The sequence below is a fragment of the Miniopterus natalensis genome, chromosome 6 (assembly GCF_054644295.1).
Source record: "Miniopterus natalensis isolate mMinNat1 chromosome 6, mMinNat1.hap1, whole genome shotgun sequence".
NCBI lineage: Eukaryota > Metazoa > Chordata > Mammalia > Chiroptera > Miniopteridae > Miniopterus > Miniopterus natalensis.
The window spans coordinates 43,690,338-43,718,083 of record NC_142086.1 but is presented as its reverse complement, the minus strand read 5'-3'; the positions used below and the strand labels follow the sequence as shown (position 1 = coordinate 43,718,083).

General features: G+C 32.9%; 1 protein-coding gene across 2 annotated transcripts; it reads right to left on the bottom strand.

Moving 5' to 3' along the window:
* Nucleotides 1-593: 593 nt before the first annotated feature.
* Nucleotides 594-27,598, bottom strand: EAF2 (ELL associated factor 2). Of its 2 annotated transcripts, XM_016199924.2 has the most exons (6): nt 27,478-27,598; nt 23,883-23,977; nt 16,082-16,218; nt 14,232-14,377; nt 7,733-7,990; nt 594-1,130 (listed from the first exon to the last, which is right to left on the bottom strand). In XM_016199924.2, exons 1-6 carry the CDS (start codon nt 27,575-27,577, stop codon nt 1,084-1,086), a joined length of 783 nt encoding a protein of 260 aa, XP_016055410.2. In that variant the 5' UTR covers nt 27,578-27,598; the 3' UTR covers nt 594-1,083. The 2 variants fall into 2 exon arrangements, with proteins under 2 accessions (XP_016055410.2, XP_016055411.2); XM_016199925.2 differs by lacking the exons at nt 16,082-16,218; nt 27,478-27,598 and having other exon boundaries at nt 23,883-23,971.
* Nucleotides 27,599-27,746: the final 148 nt, after the last annotated feature.

The following is a 27,746-nucleotide window of genomic DNA, read 5'->3' as shown; positions in this document are numbered from 1 at the left end:
ATCAGCACACAAAAATAAATTGTATGTAAATTCAGCAAAAGCAAATAGAAAGGGGTATTTAAAAAATAATATCAGCAATAATAGCATAAAAAATACCTGGAGTAAATCTAATGAAAGATGTTCAAGAACTCAAATATCTCACTTATATGATTTCACTTAATGTGGAATCTAATGAACAAAATAACGAACAAAATAGGTCCAGAGACATGGCAGCATGGAACAAACTGACAGATCTCAGAGGGAAATGGGGAGGCGGGTGTGGGAAGAGATTAATCAAAGAACTTATATGCATATAGGCATAGCTCAGGGACACAGACAACAGTGCAGTGAAGGCCTGGGTGGGGCAGGAGCCAGGTGGAGGGGGGCAAAGGAAGGAAAATGGGGTACATCTATAAGACTCTCAACAATAAAAAAAAATTATAAAAAAGAACTTGCTACTGGTCAGTAGCTTTCAACTATAGTGTAATTTAATATTTATCTTTTATCCAAATTAAAAAATGTTAGAGATGTACATATTAATTATCTCAACACTTAACTGTTTATTTTTCTCTGAAAAGCCAAATAAGAAAATGATGAAAAATATGTTGAGATAATAATTTCATTAAAACAGTTAGCTTCATCTTACCCTAAATTATAATTTAATTTTGTCAAGAATTAATATATTTTCAACAAAAATTTAAGGAATATGAGATAAAAAAGGCTCAGAGATATAATGAAAATCACAGAATTTATTATAAATCCATAGTTTTGACATTTCACAATTGGAGACAGCAATGTGGTAAAACAGAGCACTACAGCACCTGATCTGCCACTGGTTAACTAACAATATGTGGGCAAGTTACTAACCCCTGAGTCTGTTTTCTCATCTTTAAAACTTCAAAAAAAATTTAAGATTAAATAAAAACACATGAAAATGCTGGTTGTCATAAAAAGTTAAAAAATGTAACAACTGAAAATTCTGAATCAAATTTAATTTCTTTTATCATTTAAAGTTACTATATATTTTCCTCAGCCTTAGGAATTTTTATTCTTAATATAAATGATCACATCTTGTAAATTTTATATTTACAGCTTAATGTTTCTTCAGTCATCACTGTCACTTTCTGATTCACTCAGCTGCAAGTCATTTCCTAAAACAAAAAATAGCAAAACTGTAGTAATTATTTAATATTTTAATATTTAATATATTTATTTTTAGATAACAAATATTATACAAAAGTAATCCCAAGTGATCCTGTTTAGCCAACATTTTGTCATTAATAATCAGATTGCTCATCCTACAATTTAGTCACATCATTAGTAATTTAAATAGTTAATACTACCTGTGGAAAAAAAAAAGCATCATTAACCTTCAGCATAGTTTTAGAATCCTTTGGCTTCCATTTTGGTCTTCTTTCACATACCAACATCACCCTTCTTTTATACCACTGATTTAATAGCATCAGGAAATGAGAGAAAATACAGTTTAGATCAGACTACATCATTCTGAAGAGTGAAAAAAATTACATAATATTTTACTTAAAATGTCAAAATCATTACATAGTGTTTGTTAAGAGCAACTCACCATTGATTCCTTTTGTAATTCATTCATGTGATTACAGTCATGAAACTTACATTCCATGGGGGAAACAGACAGTAAACAAATAAATATGTAATATAATGCCAAGTAGGTATAAATACTATGAAAAAATAAAGATGGGTATGGAGAGAGTGGTGAGAGGTGCTACTTTAGATAGCATAGTTGGGAAAGCCTCCTCGAGGGATGACATTTGAATGGAAATCCAAATGTAAAAATAAAGTCATGAAAATATGGAGGGGGTAACTGTCCAGGCTCAGGGAACAGCACATACAAATGCCCCAATGCAGAAGCATGCTTGTATTCTCTATGAGAAGGCCACCGTGGCTGGAGTGAAATGAAGGACACGAATGATAAGAAATTAGGTCAGAAAGATACTCAGTTTTTAGATCATGGTAAAAACTTTGAATTTTTTTTGAAATGGGCATTCATCGGAAAATGTTAAGCAGGCAACTGAATTGGACACTGCTGTATATTAGTGAATAAACTATAATGGTGCGGAAGAAACATGGAATCAGGGAGAGCAGTTAAAAGTCAACTGTAGTTTCTCACATAAGAAATAATACTGGCTTTGACTAGGTGGTTCAGGTGGAGGTAGTGCTAAGTGGGCAGATTTATAATATACTGTGAAGGTAGTAGAGCTTACAGGACTCTCAAAGGCACTGGATTTATAGGGCATGAGATGAAAGTGAAAAGTAAAGAATGAACCCCAAAGTTTCTGGTCTGAACTGAATAAATGATTGTGTCACTTACTGAGATGAGAAATACTAGAGGAACAAGATTGTATGAGAAAAATCACATGTTCAATTTTTGCATTGGTACATTTGAGATACCTAGTAAATATTTAAGTATATATGTTATAGGCAATTGGATATACAAGTTTGGAGCTCAAGGTAGGGGTGAGAGCTAGAAATAAAAGATTTGGGAGTCACTGATTGGAGGGGTTTATTTGAAGCTATGGGATTGGATAAAATCATTTGGGTAGTAAGTTAAAATGGTTAAAAGTAGTAGTATATTTTTTAACTCCTCCACAATCAACAGAGGCTGGCATATTTTCAAGTTAATACACAGTTTAAGAGTGGATTTTAGGCAATATACAAGTTGTTGTAAGACATCTCAGTCTGTTACTTGAACTCTAGAACTGATTACATCATTTGATAAAGAAATCTGCTTATACTTCTTTTGTGCATTTGATTCCCATGACCATTTTATTACTTTCAATACTTAAATTTCCACTTATTATACAACTATTGAATGGCATAAGAATGTTAAACTTGATATGATGCCTGTAATATGAGTTTCTTAAGTGACACCAACCCAAACATCCTGAGCTCTACTTTTCTTACTAAACTTCATGCTATAGAGGTTATATACATAGTATTACCATGTTGTTAAAATGTTAAGGCAGTTTTGAAGATATGAGATTAGCCTTTGAAGATAAGATGCTTAGTACAGGCAATATGTTTTCAATCAAAATGATAATTATGACTTGGAAAAAGGGTTTACTCATAGCAAATGCATTCATACATCTAAACCAATGGTTTTCAATGAGATCAATACTGCCCCCTGGAAGATGTTACAGAAATTTACATGAGGTGTTGTGTATCCAGATGATTTGCAGATTGCTAGTGGCATTTAGTAGGAGGGGAATTTAGGGATGGTAAATAGCTTGCAATACTGGGGTCAGTCTTGTACAATAAAGATCTCTTCTACATTTTGTAAAACTTGAAAGTACAGTGGTATACTCATGTACTTGGAAGAACTGTTTATAATTTTAATGCCATAACCTAATTGCATTTTTATAAACTGAAAGTATTCTTTTGCACAGATTTAAAATTCACTAAATGTACAAGGACATAATTATCATTTAAACTGAAAGAATACTTTACTTTGTTTTTCTTAGAACCATACAAAGCTTTTCTTTTTTTAATTGTTTGGGAAAACACATTAGTCATCTCAGTGCTGCTCATTGTATTTGGGTCAGCAATATAGCACCTCAATACTTGTCTGTATGACTATATATGTATATATTTTCCAGTCCTTATTTCAACATGTTAAGTAAAAATTATTGACAATATGAATTTAATGTTGTCTTGCTCCTCTTAATTTCAAATTTATTCATTAAAAGTAAGTACAAACATACGGCTACTTTGTTGTCTTCTGGTATAGTCATCCATGCCTGAATATTTTTAGAGTAGATATATATTAATTTACTATAAATTATTTTTATTTTGTCTTCCTATTACATTAAATTAATTATTTTCAAAGATGTATGTACATAAGCTATAAAATTCATTTTAAGACAGTAAGGGGGACTTAAAAGAGGGTTATAAAAGAAGGTACTGGGTTTGATAAGGTTGAAAAATGGGATGGTTGCAGTAACAGTAAGAGAAGGTTTATTTCCTCTTATTAGGAAATCTCCAGTTTGGATAAAATATATTGAGAAAAGAAATTCACTAATTTTTATTTTATTTATTTATTTAGTTAGTTATTTAAAATATATCTTTATTGATTTCAGAGAGAGGAAAGGAGGGGGAGAGAGAGATAGAAACATCAATGATGAGAAAGTCATTGATCGAGCCTGCAACCCAGGCATGTGCCCTGACCAGGAATCGAACCCCAGTCACCTGGATCCTAGGTCGACGCTCAACCGCTGAGCCAAGCCCGGCCGGGCGAAATTCACTAATTTTTAAAAAAGACATCCCAAAAGTAGTTACTACTGGCATAACAAATCACTATTGACTTTTGCATGTAATTTTTGTATCCACAATCTTTCCAGTTCTTTTATTATTTCTATAGTGTGCTGATTCTCTTGGATTTTCTATGTAGAAAATTACATTGTCTATAAATAAGGTTCATTTTATTTCTTGTTTCCAATTCTTATATCTCACTTCTTTCACTTCTTTTATTGTATTTGCTAGAACCTTCAGTACAATGTTGAATAGAAATCATGATATTAGTCCTCCTTGTCTTCTTCCTGACTTTAGTGAGAATGCTTCTAGAGTCTTTATAATGTTGGCAGTAGTTTTGTTTTTTGTAGTTAATGTTTATGAAGTTAAGGAAATTCCTTTATATTCAGCCTTTGGTAAAAGTTTTAAAATTGATAAATACTGAATTTTGTCAAATTCAAATTTGCTGAAATGATCATATGGCTTTACTCCTATAACCTGTTAATGTGGTGAACTGTATTGATACTGTTTCAGATACTGAATACTTCTTACATTTTTGTGATAACCCTCATTTGGTCATGATTTTGCTTGCTTGTTTTAAGTACACTAGTCATTCAATTTGCTAATATCTTTTTTAGTAATTTTGCATTCATGTTCTTAAGTGAAATTGATCCACATTGCTTTTTGTCTTATTACTGTATAGTTTTGATTTGAGATTATCTTAGAATTGTAAAAAAAAAAAAAAAAAAAGGGTAACTTTCCCTACTTTTCTATACTCTGAAACAGTTTGTAAAAGAATTATTTGTTCCTTGAATTTGTTAAAATTCATCTGTGAAACTATCTTCAGTTTTCCAGTATCTTGGGGATATGGAAATAGTGGAAGAGGAAGAGACATTAATTAGTTTCTTCAGGCTTTCCATTTCTCTCTGAGTTAGATTTGGTAAATTACGCTTTTTCTAGAAAATCATCCACTTCTATGCCAAATTTACTGGGATGAAATTTTTATATAACTTAAAAAATAAAAGCATATTATAGCTATAATTTTAACCACTTTTTCATTACTAATATTATTTGTGTCTTTTCTCCTTTTCTTCATATGCCCTTGTTAGAGGTTGGTCTTTTTTTATTAGTTTTCAAAAAAATTACTTCTGGTTTTGTTTACCCTCTAATGTTTCTTTGTTTTCCATTGCATTAATTTAAAATATAATCTATATTATTTTCTTCTTCTGTTTCCTTTAAGATGTTATTCTTCTTCTAGGTCCTCAAAGTGAAACTTTTACTCATTTATTTTCATTTAAAAAATTTTCTTGAGGCTATACATTTCCCTGTAAGTACCATGTCAGCTGCATTCCAAAATTGCTGAGATATATTATTTTTGATACTGCCTAATTATAAATATTTTGTAATTTCACTGTAGCTTCCTTTTAACATGTAAGTTATTAGGTATGGGCTTTGAAGTTTCTAAGCATGTATTTTAAATTATTTTTTGTTAATTATTTATATTTTCATTGTTATAGTCATATAAAGTAATCAATAAAATATTAATTCTTTGAAATGTGTTATTTCTTTATTCTAGTAGGAATTAATTTCTATAAATGTTTTATATATACCCAAAACAAATGCCCACTTTGCAGTTTTAGATTGTAGGATTCTATATTTACTATTAGAATAGGTATGTTAATTATGTTGTTGAAAGATTTTATATGCCCTTACTAAATTTTGTCTGCCTGATTACAGATGCACTAATCTTCCACTAAGACTTATCAATTTCTCCTACTTATGTCAATTTTTGTTTTATATATACACACATATATAACTCCATATTGTAATAATATGAACTTATGTGGTAAAGATATATTATTATGGGCATACCAATTCATAATTGTTTATCCTCTTAGTGAATTAAACCCTTTGTCATTATTTGGCCATTCAAGAAATCAGATGCTCCAATTTTACCTCTCAAGTTAGGAGTAACAGCTTTAAATAAAGACACGAATAACTGGAAGTTCAAAAGACCTTTCCTGGTCCCTAATTAACTCACAGTCTTATTCTCTCTGCTACCCAGTCTTGCCTCTTGTTTAATTCTATTATTAGGCTAGAGCTAGTCAGTCTTTCCTAGATGCTCACTTTATAATTTATACAGTGAGAGTAGTTTTAAACATACAGAAAGTCCCATTCTCCCCTAGAGAGTATCAGCCTGAATGCCTTAATTAAAAAGTATTTACTGAGCATCTACTGTGTATCACATACTGTGCTAGGTGCCAGCATTCAATGATAAGCAACAATAAAGAAGATTGCTGTCCTCCTGAAGCTTATACTTTGGAAGAGAGCAAATCACACAAATAAATATAAATTTATAATTGTGAAATTTGATATAAAGGAGGTATTACTCTGAAGGTCTATAAAAAGTGGGATCTGACCTTGTCAGGAAGGTCAAGGAAGGTTTTCTTGATAAAGTAAACTTTGAATTGTAATCTAGAGGAGAAAAAGTTAACTACATGAAAAGCAGGAATGTTTCTGGATTAATGAACAGCATTTATAAGGGTCCTGAGGTGGGTGAAAGGATTTGAGTATAGTGGCAAAAGAAGGCAAAAGTTGCTATAACAGAAAGAACAAGACCATTATGTTAGGATGTTTTGTTCTATCCTAAAAGAATTACAAACTATTAAAAAGTTTAAAGTAGAAGAGGTGGCAAATTATAGTTGAATTATGAAAAGATCAATATGGTTGCAATGTACATAATAGATCAAAAATGGGTCTGAGTAGATATGGGGTGAACCAATTAGGAAGTCATTACAGAGTTAAAGCAGGAAATAATGGTATATTTAACTAGAGTGATAGTGGTAGAGATGCAGAGAAGTAGATGAATTTGAGAAATATTAAGGAGGTAAAATAAACAGGACTTGGTGAAGGACTGACTATACTGTAAAGAAAGAGAGGAAGTCAAGCCTTGAATACAATCAGGCTTTCTGGTTTGCATAATTAGAGGACTCCCGTCTTTTAGTAAGAGGTAACACACTCAGCCAAATATAACTTGGTTTTGGACAAAGTGAATTGATATGCCTTTTACTAAAGGATGGTGTTGGATTTATGACTCTAAAGCTTTGAGATCTGGGTCAAAGATACAAGTTTACAAGTTATCTATTGACTGCAACAGAAATATGGAGATTATCCAGGGACAGAGTAGAGAAGAAAAAGAAAAAAAGGACCTAAGATTAAGTCTTGAAGAACTCCAGCTCTAATGACTGAGTAAAGATTATAAACCAGCAAAGGAGAGAAAAGTATCTACAAAGATAGGAGAAAAGCTGGTAAGACATTATGTCACAGAGTCAAAAGAAAATGAGTAATTCAGTAAGAAGATAATGATTAATAACATCAAATGAATAAAAATAGGAGTCTTTCTCTTTATACAAATTTTACATCATAATCAGTATGGCTTCACTGGGTATTCTTACTTTTCTAATTACTCATGCTTATGTATACTTACTTAAAGTATTCATCAGAAGGCTACTGTTGTTATATCTATTATGACCAGCATCTATATCAGGAATTCTGCATTGTGGCATGGCAGACATGTTAGGATCTCCTGAGATATAATTCCCTGCATCAGAAGGAGAGGATCTGTACTCTTCATCTTCTGAGTCACTGGAACTATCCTCACTGCTTGAAGATGATGAACTTTTAGAATCCGATGAACTATCACAACTACTCATCTGGTCCATTAGACTAGCTTCTGCCTTCAGTTCTGAAAACACAACAGAAGTTAATAGATAGGTTAAATAAATAACCTTAAATATAAATATTAAATAAATACAATAAAATTTGAATGTGTCAGTTGCCAAGAAAGTGTTGACAAGGAATAAGACTAAACATACATTTACAGCATTTTATTTAAAAAGCTTCTCTACTAATACAAAATACAAAGTAACATCCTTCTCCGACGCCTTAAGTTCCTTTAAGCCTACCCCCCAGGGATAATCACTTCTAATACTTTCCTGTAACCATATATGTTTTTAAATTCTGGTTGGAAACTGGCATTTTAGATTTTGACACCCAACTTACCTCTTGTTAGAGCTTGAGTTCACTCTTTGTCACCACCCAACTAAGAGTTAAAAAAAAAAAGAAAAAGAAAGGAGCAATTCAAATTTTCCTGAAAAAGCTACATCCGTGGACCCAAACTTTTCCTTTCTGGCTCTTCTCTGTAGTACCTCTTTCTCCCTGTTCCATTTTTGGACAACATACACACAGAGTTCAAGAAACTCCCCAAATTAAAAAGAACAACAACAACTTCTCTACCATCAAGCCAAGCCTTACTTCAATGTTGAAATAATGGCAATTCGAAGATATAGGCAGTGTCTAAATCTAACACTACATTTATTTATACTATTATACTGAAATATACATGTAATTCAAATAAAATATAATAAAAATGTGAAAGATTAAAACTGTAAAAATTAAAACCTATTTAGGCAGAAACCATCTTCTAATTCTTTTTCTTATTTCCCCAACACATATAATGCAATGCAATACATACAAATGAATTCCATTTTTTGTCAGCTCTATTGAGGTATAATTGACAAATTGTATATACTTAAAGGGTACAAAAAATTAGTTATCATAAAAGTATATTAAATTTTTGTCAAATGCTTTTTTGCATCTATTGAGATGATTATGATTTTTAGTCTTCATTCTGTTAACGTGGTGTATAATGTTTTTAAATTTGCATACGTTGAAACATCCTTGCATGCCAGGCAAAAAAATCCCCAAAACCCCCACTAAATCATAGTGTTCAATTGTTTTAATGTGCTAGTTTTTCACTGAGAATTTTGAATTCAGTTTGCTAGCTTTTGTTGAGAGTTTTTGCATTATGTTCAACAGATACTGAATTGTTTGCTAGTTTTTTGTTGAGAATTTTTGCATCTATGTTCAACAGATACTGGCCTGTAACTTTCTTTTTTTATAGTGTCCTTGTCTAGCTTTGGTATGAGGGTAATGCTGGCCTCATAAAATAAATTTGAAAGTGTTCCCTTCTTTTCAATTTTCTGGGATAGCTTGAGAATAATTGACATTAATTCTTTATACATTTGGTAGAAGTCATCAGTGAAGCTGAAAGTTTTGTTTGTTTTATCAAGAATGACAGTTGAAGTCACAGGAATGTAAAGTACAGTGCAGGGAAAATAGTTAATAATATTGTAATAACTACATATGGTGTTAAGATAAGTACTAGACTTATGAGAGTGCTCACTTCAGAAGTTATATATAAATGTCTAATTACTATGTTTATACACCTGAAACTAAAGTAATATTGTATGTCAACTGTAACTGAAAAAATATTTAAAAAAAGAATGACCTGAAATTTGTCAAATGTTCTCTCTGCTGTTTTTGAAATGGCTTTTATTTTTTTAAGATGGTGAATATCTATTGACTTTTGAAAGTCTGTATTCCTGGGAAAACTCCATTTGGTCATGATATACTGTCCTTTTAACATATTAGCATTTCTCAAACTCAGCAATACTGGAATTTGGGGTTGTATAATTCTTTGTTGCTGTTCTGTGCACTGTAGGATGTTTAGCAGCATCTCTAGCTTCTATCCATTAGATGCCAGTAACTCTACTGCCCCCTAGTTGTGACAACCAAAAATGTCCGCATATATTGCCAGATGTCCCCCTGGGAACAAATATCATCCCAAGCTGAAAACCACTGTTATATAATTGTTAAATTCAATTTGCTAAAATTTTGTTTAAAATTTTTGCATCTATGTTCATATGGGATATTGATTTATAGTGTTGTTTTCTCTTGTAATGTCTTTGTTGGGTTTTGGTAGCAGTAATTCTGACTTTGAAGAATGAGTTGGAAAGTATTCCTTCCTTTTTTATTTATTTTAAATTTATCTTTACTGTTAAGGGTATTACAGATGTTCCCCATTTTCCCCCCACTGTCCTCTACCCGGTTCCCGCCCCCCCCAGGTCTTCACCACACTATTGTCTGTGTCCATGGATTATGCATATTTGCATATAAGTTCTTTCATTATTCTCTGCTTGCCCCCCTTCCCTCAGAGATCTGTAAGTCTCTGCCATGCTTCCATGACTTCAGGCCTATTTTGTTCGTCAGTTTATTTTGTTCATTAGATTCCATATATAAGTGAGATCATGTGATACCTGTCTTTCTCTGACTAGCTTATTTCCCTTAGCATAATACAGAGTTTGTATCAAATTGATATTATTCTTCCTCGAATAACTGGTAGAATTCTCCAGTAAAGCCATCTGTGGCTGGAAATTTGTGTGTTTTTAGGGGTAGGGGGAGGGTTTTAAATACAACTCAATATCTTTAGAGGATTTAGGAATATTCAGGTTATCTGTTTCTTCTTGAGTGAACTTTGTGCCCTTTAAGGAACTGGCCCATTTCATCAAATTTATCAAATTTATGGGAATACACAGAGAGAATAAGAGTTAAGTAACTTTCCCTAGGCCACACAGCTGATAGGTGAAAGAGCTGAGATTTAAATGCAAACAGTCTGACTCTAAAGATATCATTCTCAGTCACCACACATACTATATATCTCACTAAGACCAAATGCTGGTTCTTTGAAGAATAATGAAATATATAAAATTCTAGCAATATTGGTCAAGAAAATGAGAGAGACAAGGCACAAATATATAAAATATATTGTTATATTATTATCTAAATAAATTAAATTTGTTTATTATTTAATCAGTATTAGGAATATAAAAGGGCCATAACAATGAATATTGTAGGGATTTGTATGGATAAGTTATGCTAGCAATTTGTTCGTTTTTTAATTATTTTTTTAATCTTCACCCAAGGACATTTTTTCCATTGCTTTTCAGAGAGAGTGGAAGGGAGAGAGAGAGACAGAGACAGACACAGTGACAGAGACAGAAAGAAACATTGATGTGAGAGACACATCGGCTGGCTGCCTCCTGCTCACGCACCAGCCAGGGCCGGGGATTGAGCCTGCAACCGAGGCACGTGCCCTTAGCCAGAATCAAACTGGGGACCCTTCATTCCATGGGGTGACACTCTAACCACGGAGCAAAACTGGCTAGGGCTAAGCTAGCAATTTGAAAATGTGAATTAAACTGACGACTTTCAAGACAAATTAAATAAAGAATTAAAAAAACTGAGTAAGCCTAAAGTCATTAAAGAAATTTACCCAAACTATCAAGAATCAAAAAACCTATCATATACAAACTGTTTCAATGAATAGAAAAGTATCTTGTATATAAATCCTTCAGAGTACATTCCGACATGTGCACAGGTAGACAGGAAAAGGAGAAGAATGTGTTGGAAAGGAAAGAGACTTCTGTAATTTTTTTTTAAAACCTGAAGTCAAAGTGGTAAAATGTTAAATTTAAGTTGTAGGTATATGATTTGTTATATTATTACCTGTATTTTCTGTATGTTTGAAATATTCATTAAGAAAAATTTTAAAGTTTAGTTGAAATAATGTATGGGAAGACTTGGTATATACTTGGCATGTGCTTACCTACAAAAACATAATGTAAAAATTTTACAGTATGGGTAGAAATTGACAGTTGCATTAGGGTGGTGAGATTGAGTGATTTTATATTAACATTATTCTTCAACATTATATTATCTTCTAAATAAATAATCATTGCCTAAAAAATAAGTTCATTGTAAAAATTCAAATAATTTGCACATAAAAAATAAAAGGTTCCTATACTCCAAACTCCCAAATGCTTACATTTTTGTATAATGCTTCCAAGTTCTTCTATGTATCTACAAACTTACACAAATTTTGTTTTCAAAAGTGATTCATATAAACATATATTATGTATAAAAATTTTCTTTTTTGCTTATGAACATTCTTCATTGTTGGAACATTCTTATGTAACTGATATAGATATATCTAGGTATATATCTAATATATCTATCTGTACAAGTTTTGCTATAGGAGAAACTTATAGACTTTCTAGGTAACGGATATGCACATTTTTATTTTAATAGTTATTAGCAAATAAGGATGATGGTGATAACAAACCCTCATATAGTACTTAAGATGTCCTAGACACTGTTTCAAGTGCTTTGCGGAAAAAAATTTCCTCTACAAAAAGATAAATATGTGCCAATTTATAATTTCTTAAAAAATGTATGAACATACTTGCTTCCCTTTATGTTCTTACCACTACTGGATGTTGACAAATGTTTTAGCTACTTCCAACCTCATAAATGAAAAACTATTGCTTAATCTTAAAATTTGCATTTTAAAGCATTAGTGAGTTTGCCCAATTTTTTTATATACAGGGTAGGGCAAAAGTAGATTGTTGGTATAGAAAATAATACAATAATTAATAAATACTATTACAAGACTAAACTGTGTTGTTTACTCACAACTGTAAACCTACTTTTGCCCCACTCTATTTATTAGCCAATGTATATTTAATGTTGTAAGAAAGAACCAAGTCCATACAGAAATTTTGCATGTGATAAAATGGCTTTTCATATCAGCAAAAGAAATGATGGCTTATTCAATAAATGGATATTGATATATAACAATATTTGTCAATTATTAATACTATTTATTGAAACTTCTAGGGCAGAGGGAAATTTGGATTCTTATCTTATTTCTAAAATTCCAGATAGCTCAAAGACATAAATGTAAAAATTAAACCAGAGAGATACTAATACAAGCACTGGAAATCCGAAAACATGATTCAGTCATAGGAGGAGGCACTGGCAGAGTAGGGTCAAGAAAATATTTAAAAGACGACTGTCTAAGGAACAGGTTATATAACATTTCATTGTAAATTCTTATACAAAGTTAGATCTTATGCTTGGATCATGTTAACTTATCCTCTATGATAAAATGCTTCAATACAATGCTTTTACTAAGGTCTCTGCTAAAAAACTGATACATAGAGGAACTTCTTATATTGTACAATTATTGTTGAAGATACTATACTGTTTAATACTTCCTAGAAGAGGTTCCATATGATGAACTTCTTTTAGAATTTAGTAACAGGGGAGAGTCTAATTCTTTAGAATCTGTCTCTTAGATAATACAAATATGCTACTTAGGTCTTTATTTTTGTGTTAGTGGCTAGGAAGCTCAGATCTAAATTTAATGTTTTATTAACAAATTTGCTTCCTCTTCCCCTTTAATACCATGATTTTCTTTTCCAGTATTTTACTGTATACATGTAGATTAATGACATCATGACTCAAATCCATTTTGGAAGCAGATATGATAAAATAATAAAATTCAAGATCCCTTTTAGCAACAAGGGTTCTGAACTACCTTCCTTACTGTTCCTTACTGTTAATAAAGGAAACACTAATATATTAGAATACTAATACTGTACTGGGCCTAGAAGAGGGCAACTGGAATTGGATTGCTACATGTAACTTACAAAGGAAAAGTACAGAAGCAAATATACTTTGGTGAACAGTGAACAGGGTCTTACTCCTACCACAATTACTGTAACACTAACACCCAAATTGCAGCTAGAAGAAAAAAAAAAGGAGATTTAAATTTCCTTACTTTCAAAAGGACTATGCCTCCCTAGAAACACTTTCTGCTCAGAAGTGAGCAGCAATTCAGACTTGCCTTCTGCTTCCGCCTACTATATCTCCTCACTTCACTATTGTTTTGGTGACATCTTAGACATCTATAGTCTGGCTATGCATAAAGAACTTCGACAGGAAGATGCTGTGAAGAACTGAATTTGAATCATCACAACTGTCAAAAAGAAGAAAACTCCAGTTACACACCTCTAAACACTTTTCTCTCTGAATAATAAAAAAAGATACAAATTTTCTTATACAGATACATAATTACATAACACACCAAATCACAAACTACACTCTACCCCCACAAAAACCCATAAAAATATTATGCTCGCAATAAAACTTTTATAGTTAGTTCCCTTGTTAATTAAAATGAAAATTTTCACTTATTCTTAATAATTTCTTGTAAAGAAACATTATATACACTTAGATTTTACCTCTTTCAATATCATCCATTGGAGATGTTGGGGACATCTTGTCTTCGGATGGAGAATCTTTTACAAGACTGGGAGTCCTAGTTAAATTCCGCATTTGTTGCTGCTGATGCTCTACACGAGACTGAATTTTGCTGCTTCCTTCAACTCTGCAATTAAGAATATCAAAGGTTAAAAGAGGTATGATGGTAATGTAACAAGTTCGACTTATAAAATTGATAAAATTGACGGCTTATTCTTTTCCTTAGGCATCTGTAAACGGATTCAAGAATTAAAACATTAATTTAATCCATTAATTAACAAATATTTCTGGAGCCCTGCTATATATGCATGGCATATACACAGTTCCATTGAGGGATACAAATGTGAATAAAAACAAGTCCACTGCTCAAAACTGAAGAGATAAAGCATACACAAATGCCTAACATAAAATATATCTAAGTGTATAATAGGTACAATGTATTCCCTAAATTCTAAAATTATCATTTCTGCTAAAATTAAGTCACTTCCACATTTTTCATTCATAACTCTGAGGCATATTACTGAAACAGATTCATTCACTTTCTTTCCTTTCAATACTTTTAAGAAGAGTATATAATTATGCTTGACTTTTCTGCCTCTCCCATTTCCAGTCACCAAATCCTGTCAGTTCTTCTTTCACAAAGTATTTAGCACCTCACTTTTCTCTTCATTCCTACTGTCAAAATTGTGGTTTATGGATGCATTTTTCTGTTTCCCACATAGTTTTAGTTTACTCAGTTTGTTTGGTGTATTAATGTTTCAAAACAAAAATATTTTTAATTTAAAAAATTTAATTCCTAGTTAAAAAAAAATTAATACATAATTACTGCCAATGGAGCCATTAAGAAATCCTCATTTCATAGTTCATATTGAAAGCATTAGCTTCAACCTACCTTTATGACCTTACTTCTAATCCACTATCCTCATTCCTCACTTTCCAATATGTATTTATATGCAGGCACAGAGATAAATCTCTGCCTTATTCAAACAGATCTTATTCATTGGCCCCAAATAAGGGATATATTCCTGCCTTCAAACCTTGCTTACATCTCATGTTCTCTCTGATCAATTAAATCAGTTGTTTTCAAACTTCCCTACCAATAAAAATCACCTGGGAACTCATATATTTAACAAGTATTAAAGGTAATTCTTATCATCAAGTATGTTTAGGGGAAAAGAGCCCTAAATCTTAACCTCCTCTCAAGTTATATCAATAAGGGCTCCCTGAATGCTCCAATCAACCATAATCTTTCCCTTACTTTAATTCATAGAGCAATTTTTGTACTATTTGTATGCCTTTTAGAGCAAATCTTTTATATTACATGGCAACTAATGCACCTGCCTGTTTCCAAAAAAGGATATGAGATGGCTATATTCTCTTATTGACTTTTCTAATAGAATTACATGTTAATCCAATTAAAATGCAGAAGTTTTGACATTAGTACTTATATAGAAAACTTTCCTTTTCCAAGTGCCTTACATGTTGTAGGTGCTCAATAAACTTTTACTAATGAAGATGAAATTATGCTGAAGAGTACATAATGGCTCCTTTCAGTCCAGTTCTATGTAAGCATCTACAATAGAATAAGGTATATCTACACATTAGAAAATATTCAGAAACAAAACAAATTTTTATATATCATAGAGAGAAATGGTACAAGCTTCTGGCTAAGGCTTTCCACTTAATTTAAACTTGGAAAAAGGTTAAGATATTTTTGTATCATACAGAAATAACCCTTATATAACAACGTGACTTAATCAAATAATTTTTTCACTGACATTTCCTTAGCAACTATGTGCTGATAAAATAATTTGTTTTGTTAACCACATACCTTGTTTTTTTTACAGTGATGTTGCTGCTGAGTTTTTCTAGTCGACATTCGCCAGTATCATGGTTAATTATCAAAATGCATTCTTTTAAATAAGGTTTCTTTGAACCTTTGAAAACAGTTACTGGTGGAGTTGATCCCTGTTTAAAAAGTTAATTATCATTACTTAAAATTTATCATATAAATTCAGCTGAGAGGGACTTTGAGATCTTCTGTGTTTCTCAATGTAGATTATACTTCAAGTCACCTAACAACCTAAATTTAGTAAAAAGTCAAAGATGAAGAAAGGTTGAGATCTTAAAGCTGCTATCCTTGAGGAAAGGGAATAGAGAAAGTACTTTCCCTGAGCCAGTAAATATTTGTTTCATTGGCCTACAACAGGTAATTGGGATTCAATTCCAGTACAACCAATATATTTTACAGATAAGGGAGCAGAAGCCCCGAATCATATTTCCTACCATTCTTCTTCCTTCATAATTTTAGTTTTTTTTTAATCTTTTATTTTCTTAAAGTGGTACTTCCATATGCACATTAAAGAAAATGAATGTATCAAGGAAGATCTGTTACACTAAACCCACTGATTAATTTTAGCATCATTAAAAGTGGGACAACCAGACATTATATGCTTCATGATGTGACATAAAAGTAAGTATGCAGCATCACTTATAAAGTATTCTTGCTAAAAACAAACAAAACAAAAAGCTCCACAAAGAATCTAACTCTCATCAAGCCTTTTAAATATAACTACCAGTTTACAGGAACTATGAAGAATAGAGGAACAAGTTAAATAATACCAGACCAGACAGAAGTAATCTGAAACCCAGAACATGGGTATATTCTCTAAGACAAATAACCTGGTCTCTCTAACATACTTATGGTAATAAAAAGGGGAAGGGGCTTTTACAGAATAAAAGAGACTTAAGAAACATCATGTCAAAATATTATAGGACTCTTATTTGGATTCCTAGGGGGAAAACTGTAAAAAGATATTTTTGAGACCACCATGAATATGTGAGTATGGACACAGTATTATATGTGTGATAACAGCATGGTACTTAGGTTAAAAAAAAAATCCTTGTCAGTTAGAGATGCATACATAAGCATTTGTGAAATGGCATACTATCTGGGATTGCTTTTAAATATACCAGGAAAAAAGGTGGTAGGAGAATATATTAAAAAATTAACAATGTTGGTAATTATTGAAGCTCAGTGATAAGTACATGGGGGTTCATTATACTATTCTATTTTCCATAATAAAAGGTTAAAGAAACCTAGATCATTCATTACTAATGACCTATGTGCTCCTCCTCCTTCCTTCATCTGCATCTCTCAATCCTGAAGGAATTTGTTTAACATCCTCTAACTGTCTTCCATATATATGTATCCCTAAACAATAAAGTGTTATATTTGCTTGATTGTGAACTTTATAAAAGTGCATTAAAATTTTAAAGCACTGAGTATAATAATTTTGTCAAATACAATAGTAATACTAGATCAGGTTAGAAAAGGGTGACTTCTAAAAAGACTAAAGGATATAGCATATTTTAAAAGTTAACAATCATTAGAGATTTAACATGTAACCATAAGTAGTAGTATGAGATAAATTTGGTGATTAAGGATGCCATAAATGAGTGGGGTGTAGATTAGAGATTTCTGAGAGGTAGGGATAGAAAATGATGAAACCAAAAGAAAAGAACAGATTTTTCACCTCATCTTTAAGACTAACATAATCACAGAAAACCAAGCATGCACAGCACACAGATGAGGACATGTCTGGAGTGGCCTTAGAAGAATGAGATGTGGAGCACTTAGGTGAAGCACTGGTAAAGTGAAGAGCCAGAAACATGATCATGACACAACAAATTGGGCCGATTGGCTGGTAAGTATATTTTTCAAATGTCCTGGCTGAAAACAAATGACTATGATACCCCAAAACAGCAACCCAAGGACTCCAAATTATAATTGGTAAGAGAATCATCCAATATATTCTTCTTGAAGATATTTGTATTATTACTTAGAATAGAATACATCTTAAAATTACAATACATTATTGTACTCTGAGTTACTAAAAAATAAGGATTGGATCATAATTTTTATTTATTGCTCCTAGCACCTAAACTACCAAGCCCTTCATAGATACTCAATGAATGTTGAATACGAACAATATGAACATTTTTTATCATAATTAACAAGTTAAATAAGACTTTCATACTCTCTATACCTGTCTTTTACACTTTGAACAAGTTTTTAAAAACTAAACTTTTTTCTCATGAAATTGAGCACCATTCTTATTTAAATTATTAATTTTACCTATATTTTGGGGGGTCATTGATATATTTCATTATCTTAGGAAAATTAAAAAGGGACAGAAATATAGTTGACTACATTTTAGTAATGATTAAGATATAATCATTCACCTTACTATTTTTTTAATTGAATTTATTGGGGTAATATTGGTTAACAAAATTATATAGCTTTCAAGTATACAATTCTACAATACATCACCTGTATACTGTATTGTGTGTTTACCATCCCAAGTCAAGTCTCCTTTCATCAACATTTATTCCTCCTATACCCTCTTCTATCTCCCCCCACCCCTACCTCCCTCTGGTAATCACCATATCCTTGTGTGTGTCCATGAATCTTTTTTTTCTTTGCTTAATCCTTTCACACTTCTCACCCAGCCCCAAACCCCTCCCCTCTGACAGCTGTCAGTCTGTTTCCTGTATCCATAAGTCTGTCTCCACTTTAGTTTATTTTGTTCATTGATTCCATACGATATAAGGGAAATCATATCATATCACTTGTCTTTTTCTGGCTGGCTTGTTTCACTTTTAATACTCTCTAGGTCCATCCATGCTATCGCAAAAGGTAAGAATTCCTTCTTTTTCATGGCTGACTAGTATTACATTGTGTAAATGTCTCACAGCTTTTTATCCACTCATCTACTGATGGGCACTTTGGCTACTTCCAAATCTTGGCTATTGTAAATCATGCTGCAATGAACACAGGGGTATATATATTCTTCTGAATTAGTGCTTTGGGTTTCTTTGGATATATTCCCAGAAGTGGAATTACTGAGTGATAAGGTAGTTCCATTTTTAATTTTTTGAGGTAAGTCCATACTGCTTTCTGCATTCCCACCAACAGTGCATGAGGCTTCCCTTTTCTCCACATCCTAGTTAATACTTGCTCTTTGTTGATTCATTGATAGCCATTCTGACAGGTGTGAGGTGATATCTCACGGTAGTTTTAATCTGAATTTCTCTGATGATTAGTGACATTGAGCATTCTTTCATGTCTATTGGCATTTATTTATTTATTTATTATGGAATTTATTGGGCTGACGTTAGTTTGCAAAACCATACAGATTTCAAGTGTACAACTCTTATTTTAAACTTTAATTTCTGTCTAGTATATTATTCCATATCCCAAGGAAGGGGTATTAAAGTGCCAAGAAACTCCTAAACATATGAACTATCTTTGCCTCTAAATAACTTTTAAAAAATTGATTTTTAGAGAGAGGAAGAGAGAGAGATAATGGTTGCCTCTCATATAGTCCCAACCAGGGATGAAACCCAAAACCTGGGTATATGCTCTGAATGGGAATCGAAACTCTCACAACTTGGTGTATAGGACAACATTCCAACCAACTGAGCCACACTGGCCAGGGTGCCTCTAAATAACTATTGAATATATCCTATCATCTCCATGTAGTGCTGTTACCCAACTCAGACCCAATTATCATCATCTCACCTAGATTACTGTTATTTTCCTCCATACTCTCCCTTCCAGTTTTGTTTCTTATCTACTGACAGGCAAATCTGATCATGCCTGATTATGAATATCAGGAAAGTAATCAGTAATGGAATGGAAAAGTACAATAGTATTCCTAAAGTAACATGGGGGGGGGGGAAGGGGGAAAAAAAGAAGAGACACCTGAAACTAAAGAACAAAAAAGAGGAAATAAAATAAAATAACTAATAAACATACACTATGATAATAAACATACAAAATAAAAACACAAAATGATAGAAACAAAAATCAAGTATGTCCATTTTGAATTAAATGTTAATGTAATTCTCCTAGTAAAAACAGAATGTGTCAAACTGGGTTTAAAAATGAAACAATATTCTGTTAACAAAAAGCATACTTAAAACAAAATGTCAGCTAAATAAAAGGAAGAACTAAGATTCCACGAACACGCAAACAGAAAGCAAAGGTGGCAGTGTTAATATTAGACAAGGTAGAATTTAAGCTTAAAAATCACCAGAACAGGTTGATTATGTAATGACATAAGATATAATTCATTTAAAAATATAGTAACAAGCTGTTAAAATAGGACTCTGGTATTAAAATAGGCTGAAGTCCCCAGAATGTGGTGGGCTATTTTCCCATGTGAACTAAGTAAACTTAATGAAAGGAATCAGACTGGGTTCATCCTGGAAGGAACTTGGCTCAAGAGGGTCATATAGAGTGGCGTAATAGCCCACCAGACATACAGAACTCTTTCAAGTCCAAGGTTTAAGGAATAAAGTCATAAGCAACTACTACAGATGCATTTCCTGCATAATAGGAATTGTATTTGGAAGTTTCCAGTGGGCTGTTTCATCAAGGCCTACGAAAGTACCCTACAAGACAGTCAGGACTAAAAACATGCCAAACTTGGACTGCATCAATGACAAATTATAACAGTCAAGTAAGTCGTTTCCTTTGAAAATTCAACGTTTTGAAATTTTATAGCAGTCAACCATACAGAACTATCTGTAAAGAAGAGAGATTTGTAATTCCCAATATTAACCAGCTAAACTGTCTTTATTTTTATTAGTTTCTTCTATTTGGTATTACCAACCAACCAACAAACAAACCCCTAGAGAAATGAGAATTAGAAAATCTACCCTATCGAAGAATCATCAGAATCTTCTTAAAAGTATAGTATAATAAAAGTTCTATTTTATGGGATGACTCCAAGCTTCTAGGCATTTTTACCAGGATGATAAAAACGCATTAATAAAGAAAATAGGAGAATCTAAATGCCTCAAACTAATAATCATTACATTTCCATAAAATACCCATAAAATTAGGAACACTAAAGAAATGTAAACCTCCTACTTGTTTTTAAGAAGTTCTTTAATTAAGAAGGAAAAATTTACACAGTTCATTTGAAAGTGTAATTTCTATTCTTATTCACAATTGTTTAAGGACTGTAAGCCCAGCAGAAAAGAAAAAAAATTTGCTCTTGACAGGTAGTAATTTTAACAGTGCTCTTTAATTCTAGCTAAGAGTTACACGATAAGTTCAAATGCTTATGCATTACACAAAGGTCTTTTACTATCTGATTCCTAAATACTTTTCTACCTCCCATTATGTTCCCACATGCACCCCTTCCCACCTAGCCATAGTAGCTTATATGTAGTTCTTCAAATGTAACAGACTCTTTTGTTGCTTTGTCTTAGCCCATTATCTTTTTCTTTTCTCTGCCTAAATTGTTCTTCCCTCTTTTCTTCACCTAGGCAACTTCAACTCACTTTCAAAACAGGATATCCTATTGTCTCATCTCCCTCTCCTAGCTGAGTTATCTCTCTTTTGTATTCCCATAATATTCTGTAAGTACCTTTATGATAGTCCTTATGTTTCTACATTTTAATCCATTATTTCCTGTCTTCCTCATTAAATAACATTCTTTAGGATGCTGACCATGTCTAATCTACCTCTGTATTCCCAATAGCTACCTAATGCAGGAATTATCACACAGAAGATATATTTATATATGGTCTGTCTGTCCATCTCTCTCTCTCTCTCTTTCTCTCTCTCTCCTTCTCATGCACACATATCCACACACAAAAATATTGAGGCATATTCTTTTTGGGCATATCTCTGGTGGACTGAGGTGGAAAGATAATTACTTTTTCCCAAAATGATTTCTTTGCTGTTTCAGAAATATACAATTTGAAGGCTTGCAAATTTCCTCCTAGAGCTGTCATTTCTTTAGGAGATATTTCAGTTGAGACCATAACCAAACACATAGTGAATGGTAACTCTTGATTAAAGCAGGATCTGTGTGAATGAAAAAATTTATTAGTAAATTTAAGAATGCCCATCTGCTTGAAGTAGAAAAGTAATGCAAGCAATGAGGATGGGGGATTGCAATTTGAGAAAACATTATTCTACACGGCAAAAAAGAACTCAACTAAAGTTTTTCTGCAAACCAATCATCACTGATGAATAATCCTATTCATGGTGCCTGTTATCAATTGAAGGCTTTTAAGTAACTTTTAAAATTAAGTGGGTAGGTTAGGTTTTTCTTTCATAAATATCATAAGGCAAAAAAAGCCTTAGATTAGTGAGTACTAGATTTTCAAACTATTTTAAAGATGCCAGAATCTGAACACTTTTTCATAAGAGAGCCATACTGGGTAATACAAATCCACAATGTCTCATAATCAATAGATTTTTTTCATTTCCTCCAGTTTCTAAGGGAGCAAATGAGAAATATACAATAAAAGCCCCCCAAAAATTTAATTTACCTTAGGAAAATCTTCAAAGGCATCAACTGATACAATCTGACATAATAGTGGAGTCTCATTAAATAGTTTTGACTGATAAAAATAAGAAAAAGATAGAAGACGAGAAGAAAGTTTGCTTGCTACCCCTCTAACCATGACAAGCCATCTTACACATGCACGCAAAAGAATGTGGATGAACTAGAACAAAACCATTTCTATTACAAAAATTAAACAAAACAAAGAAAAAAAATCTTAGAAAGTCCAGTGTTTTCTTTACATGTTAAAGTTACAGTCTTGGTTTTCTCTGAGAATAGATCAAGTCGATATAAAAGAAAAAAAAAAGCAAGTTGAATGCTAAGAAATTTCTAACTCAAGGACTGAGAAAACTAGAGCATATAACAAAGAACTTGTATATTTATGTAAATGGTATTTGATAGTGTTACTTGGATACATCTGGAAATTTAAAAAATGATCAAAATTTAAAACTTTGGTTAAGGCCACCCTGACCTTAGTCTCTTTCCTTCCAACCATTCCCTAATTATTTCTAAAATCACTCCAAAAGCACAAATCTATCCCACATTAGCTCTCTGCTTAAAAACCTCTAATAATTCTCTAATACCTATGGGATTAAGTCCAAATTCTATATTACAACATAAAAGATCCTTCACAATCTGATCCCAACTAACCTTTCCTATCAATTATTTTTCATTATTCTGTAATGTTCTACATTCATTCACTTACTCCACAAACTTGTTTTTTCTCCATTAGTCCTTCACATACTATTTCTTCTGCCTAGAATATTCTTTCCTTTCTACCTGAGGAAATTCTACTTGTCCTTTAAGTTTTAGCTCAAACACGATCTTCTTTGGAAGCCTTTCAAGATTCCACCAGTAGAGTATTTGATTCCACTTAAGTGCTTGCACAGAATTTTGTAAATGCTCTAACTTATAGCAGTAGGTGTTTACATGTCTGTCTGCTATTACAGATTAGGACTAGAAAGCAGAGGATATGTTATTATTCCTAGTTTAGAGTACAAAACCTGGCTTATACAAGTAATTTCATAAATATTTGTTTAGACTTCCAATTGTTTCAAATCATTTGATATAACTGTTGAAGCTTTTAAAATAGATTAAAATATTTTAAGATTGTTTACCTAAAATAAAGGTGTTTTTTTCCTTCTCTGTGTTTATTAATTACTTTAACTGATTATCACTACATGAATTGTGTAATTATTTTGTTTAATTTAGTGGAAATCTTACAAAAATATCCCTTTAGTCTAAATATATAGAAATACTCACTTCTATATTTGGTAGAGTTATTGTCACCTGTTCACCTTTGCCGACCTCAAGCTCTCCTTCACAGGAAGTGTCAACAGAAGCAGGTTTGAAGTCATCTAAAAACAGTAAAAAACGATACAGATACAAATTTTTATAAGATGGAACACCAGAATACCTGGATATCAAAAATATGAGCATGTTTCAGAGTGATAATTTTTCAACTACCAGTTTAAAATGGTTTAAAAGAATCTTTACATTACAAATAAACAAACACAACACAATCCAGTTTACTTCTGTATGTATAATTCTGAGAAAAAAATAAATAGCTATACTTTAAAACAGTATTCTTCAAACCATGCTTCCTGGAATCCTGTTTAGATCAAGATGAACTAGACTAAAATGTTACAATGCTAAAAACTAAGTGTCAGTGTTTCCACAGTTGGCTAAAAACTGGTATCAGTAGAACGTTTTCAATTTTCAGTCTTTTTCTCCCACAATTTTTTTTAAGTCACCCTGAGTGCCTACCACATGTCTGCTGTCCTAGCAGAATACAAAATGAATGAATACATGGCAAATACATATTCATGGGGAAACTTAAGAAAAAGCAATCTTATTTAGTTTAACAGCTTATATTTTTCATGGATATGTACACCACTAAAGGATGTATAAATTTAACCAAATCTACTACTTCAGAAGAACTTAAAATAAGTTTTCATATTGATTTAAATTGTAATTCAAATGATGTCATTAAAATATATCACCTAGAAGGAATTTTGGGTGCTGATATATTTTACATGCTGAACAAGCTTAAAAACTTCTAAGATATGAAAACCACTTAAAAATAATTTACATCAATATACACCAATGACTAATAATTCAGATATAGAATTCCTTGGGCTATATTTATTTTTTCTAGATTGACTCTTTATTAAAATATAACATGCAAAATAGAACATAAGTCATAAGCCTGAATGAATTTTCAATTATTATTCCCTTATCTGGATATACACTGTAAAACTAGTACTATCCCAAATCCAAAATTTATTCTGGTGAGTCCTATTACTCAAAACTCTTCTGAAACATCTGCTGCTAAGCATTTAGCTTATCATTTATAGAACATCCTATGTCTTCTCTACCACATGCCAGACTATCTTTTTGATAGTTTTATTGCCAAGCCCTGATAAACGCTTTTGAAAGTCTAAGTAAATTACATTCATTGGCACTCCTCATACACACATAAATATAACCCTTCAAGAATGGTGACTACTATTTATTCTCCACCATGCACCAAATACTGTGCTAGGTTGTTTATACTATCTTATTTAATTCTTCAAAAACTCTAAAATTTAGATATTACTATTACCATTTCACACAATATATTTGTGCTGGAGGCCAAAATTCACATACAGGATTTTCCAAAGCTTCAGTATATTGGACAGGCACAATTACCCCTTTACATAAAGACAGTATGTTACTTTCTCCCAGACTACAATGACTTGTTTGTTATAAATTAGGTTCACCTGCTCTGTATGAAAGTCAGATCTCCTATTTTGTCATTTCCTTCCTTCACTATGAGTCCTTAACAGTGAGGATCATACGGAAAATGAATCTATCCTCAAGAATAATGACTGGTTTTATTTAAAGAAATCTAGAAAGATTCTGCCTGCTTCAACAAGAATAAAATAAGGGCTGAAAACCTCTCTAATGTCTTCCACAGGACTAAAAGTGTATTCACACATCTGGATTTATTGTGGTTGTTGTTTTTTTAAAATATATTTTTATTGATTTCAGAAAGAGGAAGGGAGAGGGAGAGAGAAAATAGAAACATCAGTGCTGAGAGAGTCACTGATCAGCTGCCTCCTGCACACACCCCCACTGGGGATTGAGCCTGAAACCTGGCCATGTACCCTGATGGTGAATCGAACCTCGATCTTCTGGGTAGTAGGTCAACGCTCAACCACTGAGCCATGCTGGCAGGGCGTGGTTGTTTATTTTCATTCTTGTAGATGGATCACCTGATTCTCAGACTCTTGAGACACAATTCCAGCATGTTGACAACTTTTATAAATGAAAGGCTTTGAAGCACCTGCAAAGTGCTTTTCAAAGGCTATTTTTATTCACTTAATTTGGGATTCACACCCTTAAAAAGAGAGTATATACCTAAGTTACCTGAAAATATATTCTTGAGCAAATTTTTAAATCTTAAATTTTGTAATTTGAAAAATTAATACTACTGCATACCTGAGAAAGAAGAGGAAAGGAGAAAGGCAATACTATTTGAGAGAAACACACGGAGAAACCAGATAAGAACTACAACATACTTTTGTAAAATGGGACTGAAGAAGGCAAGAAATTCTACAGCCAGCACTTACTGTCTCACTCTGGGGAGCTTAGAACAACAGAGAAGAGGAATACTCAAGGGACACTGATTAAGAACCTCTGTTCGAAAATATCTCCCCCATTTTTTCCATCAATTGGAAATTTTGCTTAACAAAACCCTTCATAAAATGTAAATATATCCTTGGAAAATTAGAAACCTATTGGTTCTTCATATCTTTACTGTGAGTTACTATAAATAGACTGAAACTTAAGTAAACTTTTGGGGAATGTAATTTTTAATTGGTTGTTTTGGTTGACGCATGGAACACCGAAGAGTAAAAACCATAAAGATCTTTGGATGGTCTAGGAACAGAATGACTGAAAAAGTGTAATGATGAGATGCTGGACACTAAGGAACGTCAGAGCTGGGGAAAGGAAGTGAAAAAACAACAACCTACTTTACAATTCTGGCACAGAAAAATAAGAGGTTATGACTCAATGATCTTCAAGTTTCCTTTCTGCTCTATAATTCTATGAGGGTTATTATGCAAAGGATGAATGTTTTACATACCAAATCATAATATGCTATATTTTCCTTCCTGGAATCTATACCATCCAACTATTAAAGCAAAAGAGCTCCCTTTTCTACCTCAACAACATAAAAAATAATTTATCAGAGCTAGTTGCAGAGGATGACCAAAAGAAAATCAAAAGGAGGAATCATAGGGAGGTAAATATCTTTCCAATAACAAATAACACACCCTCCAATACTTTGATAATCAATATTTGAGAACCAGGAATCCAAAAGAGATGCAGATTGTTGGAATGGTTCAGAATCTCTCCCCAGGAACACACTAAATAAGAACCCTAATTAGCCAAACAGAAAAAGTGAAGAAAAAAGTAATTATTTCTCCACCAGCCTGAAGGCATTCCCATCCCTCTAAGTTGGGTCCTTTGCGCCCTGCCATTTGTCACCTTACAGTTTTGCCTTCCACTTTTCTGTCATCCATCAGTCACATCTGTAGCCACAGTCACTCCTGCAGACCTTCTCCACAAAATTTCCTTTTCGACTTTTTGTTTCACTAAAATCTCTCTGCCCAAGGTTTACCCACACCTGCTGGACTCCAGCTCTTCACATCGACCCCCCTAGGACTCCAGGCAGGGCACTGAGCCTCTCAGGGCACCCCATTCTCCAGCAGAATGAAGGGAGTCTGTGGGAACACAACTCGGAGACGTTTGTGCCTCTAAACCCCCATCCCCAGAGCTCCCCTCTTTTCCCAGGGTTGTCCTCACTCACAGCGCACAGTGTGAAAGGCGCAGCGCGGCAGCTTCTCAAAACTGTCGCCTAACTTGAGAACCCGCTCGCGTCTGTCGAGGTACCAGGGTCCATTCATCATCCCCTTCGGCTCCGGCTCTGCCTCCGCCGCCGGCGCTCCTCAGGACCATCTGCCACCTCAGCCTGAGGGGCAGCATTCGCAGCCGCTGGCGCATCCACCCCAGACTCCGCCCCGCGCTCGACGCGCGCGCCCACCGGGAGCATCTCGCGTGATGATTGGCTGCCTGGAG

What these genes read in the sequence shown, in the direction of transcription:
- EAF2 (XM_016199924.2), bottom strand. Translation starts at nt 27,577, where the DNA reads ATGATGAATGGACCCTGGTACCTCGACAGACGCGAGCGGGTTCTCAAG. An exon ending in TAACTCTACCAAATATAGAA is followed by an intron (nt 16,219 to 23,882) that starts GTGAGTATTTCT and finishes CTTTTTAAACAG; the next exon opens with GGATCAACTCCACCAGTAAC. An exon ending in ATCACTGTAAAAAAAACAAG is followed by an intron (nt 14,378 to 16,081) that starts GTATGTGGTTAA and finishes TCTTAATTGCAG; the next exon opens with AGTTGAAGGAAGCAGCAAAA.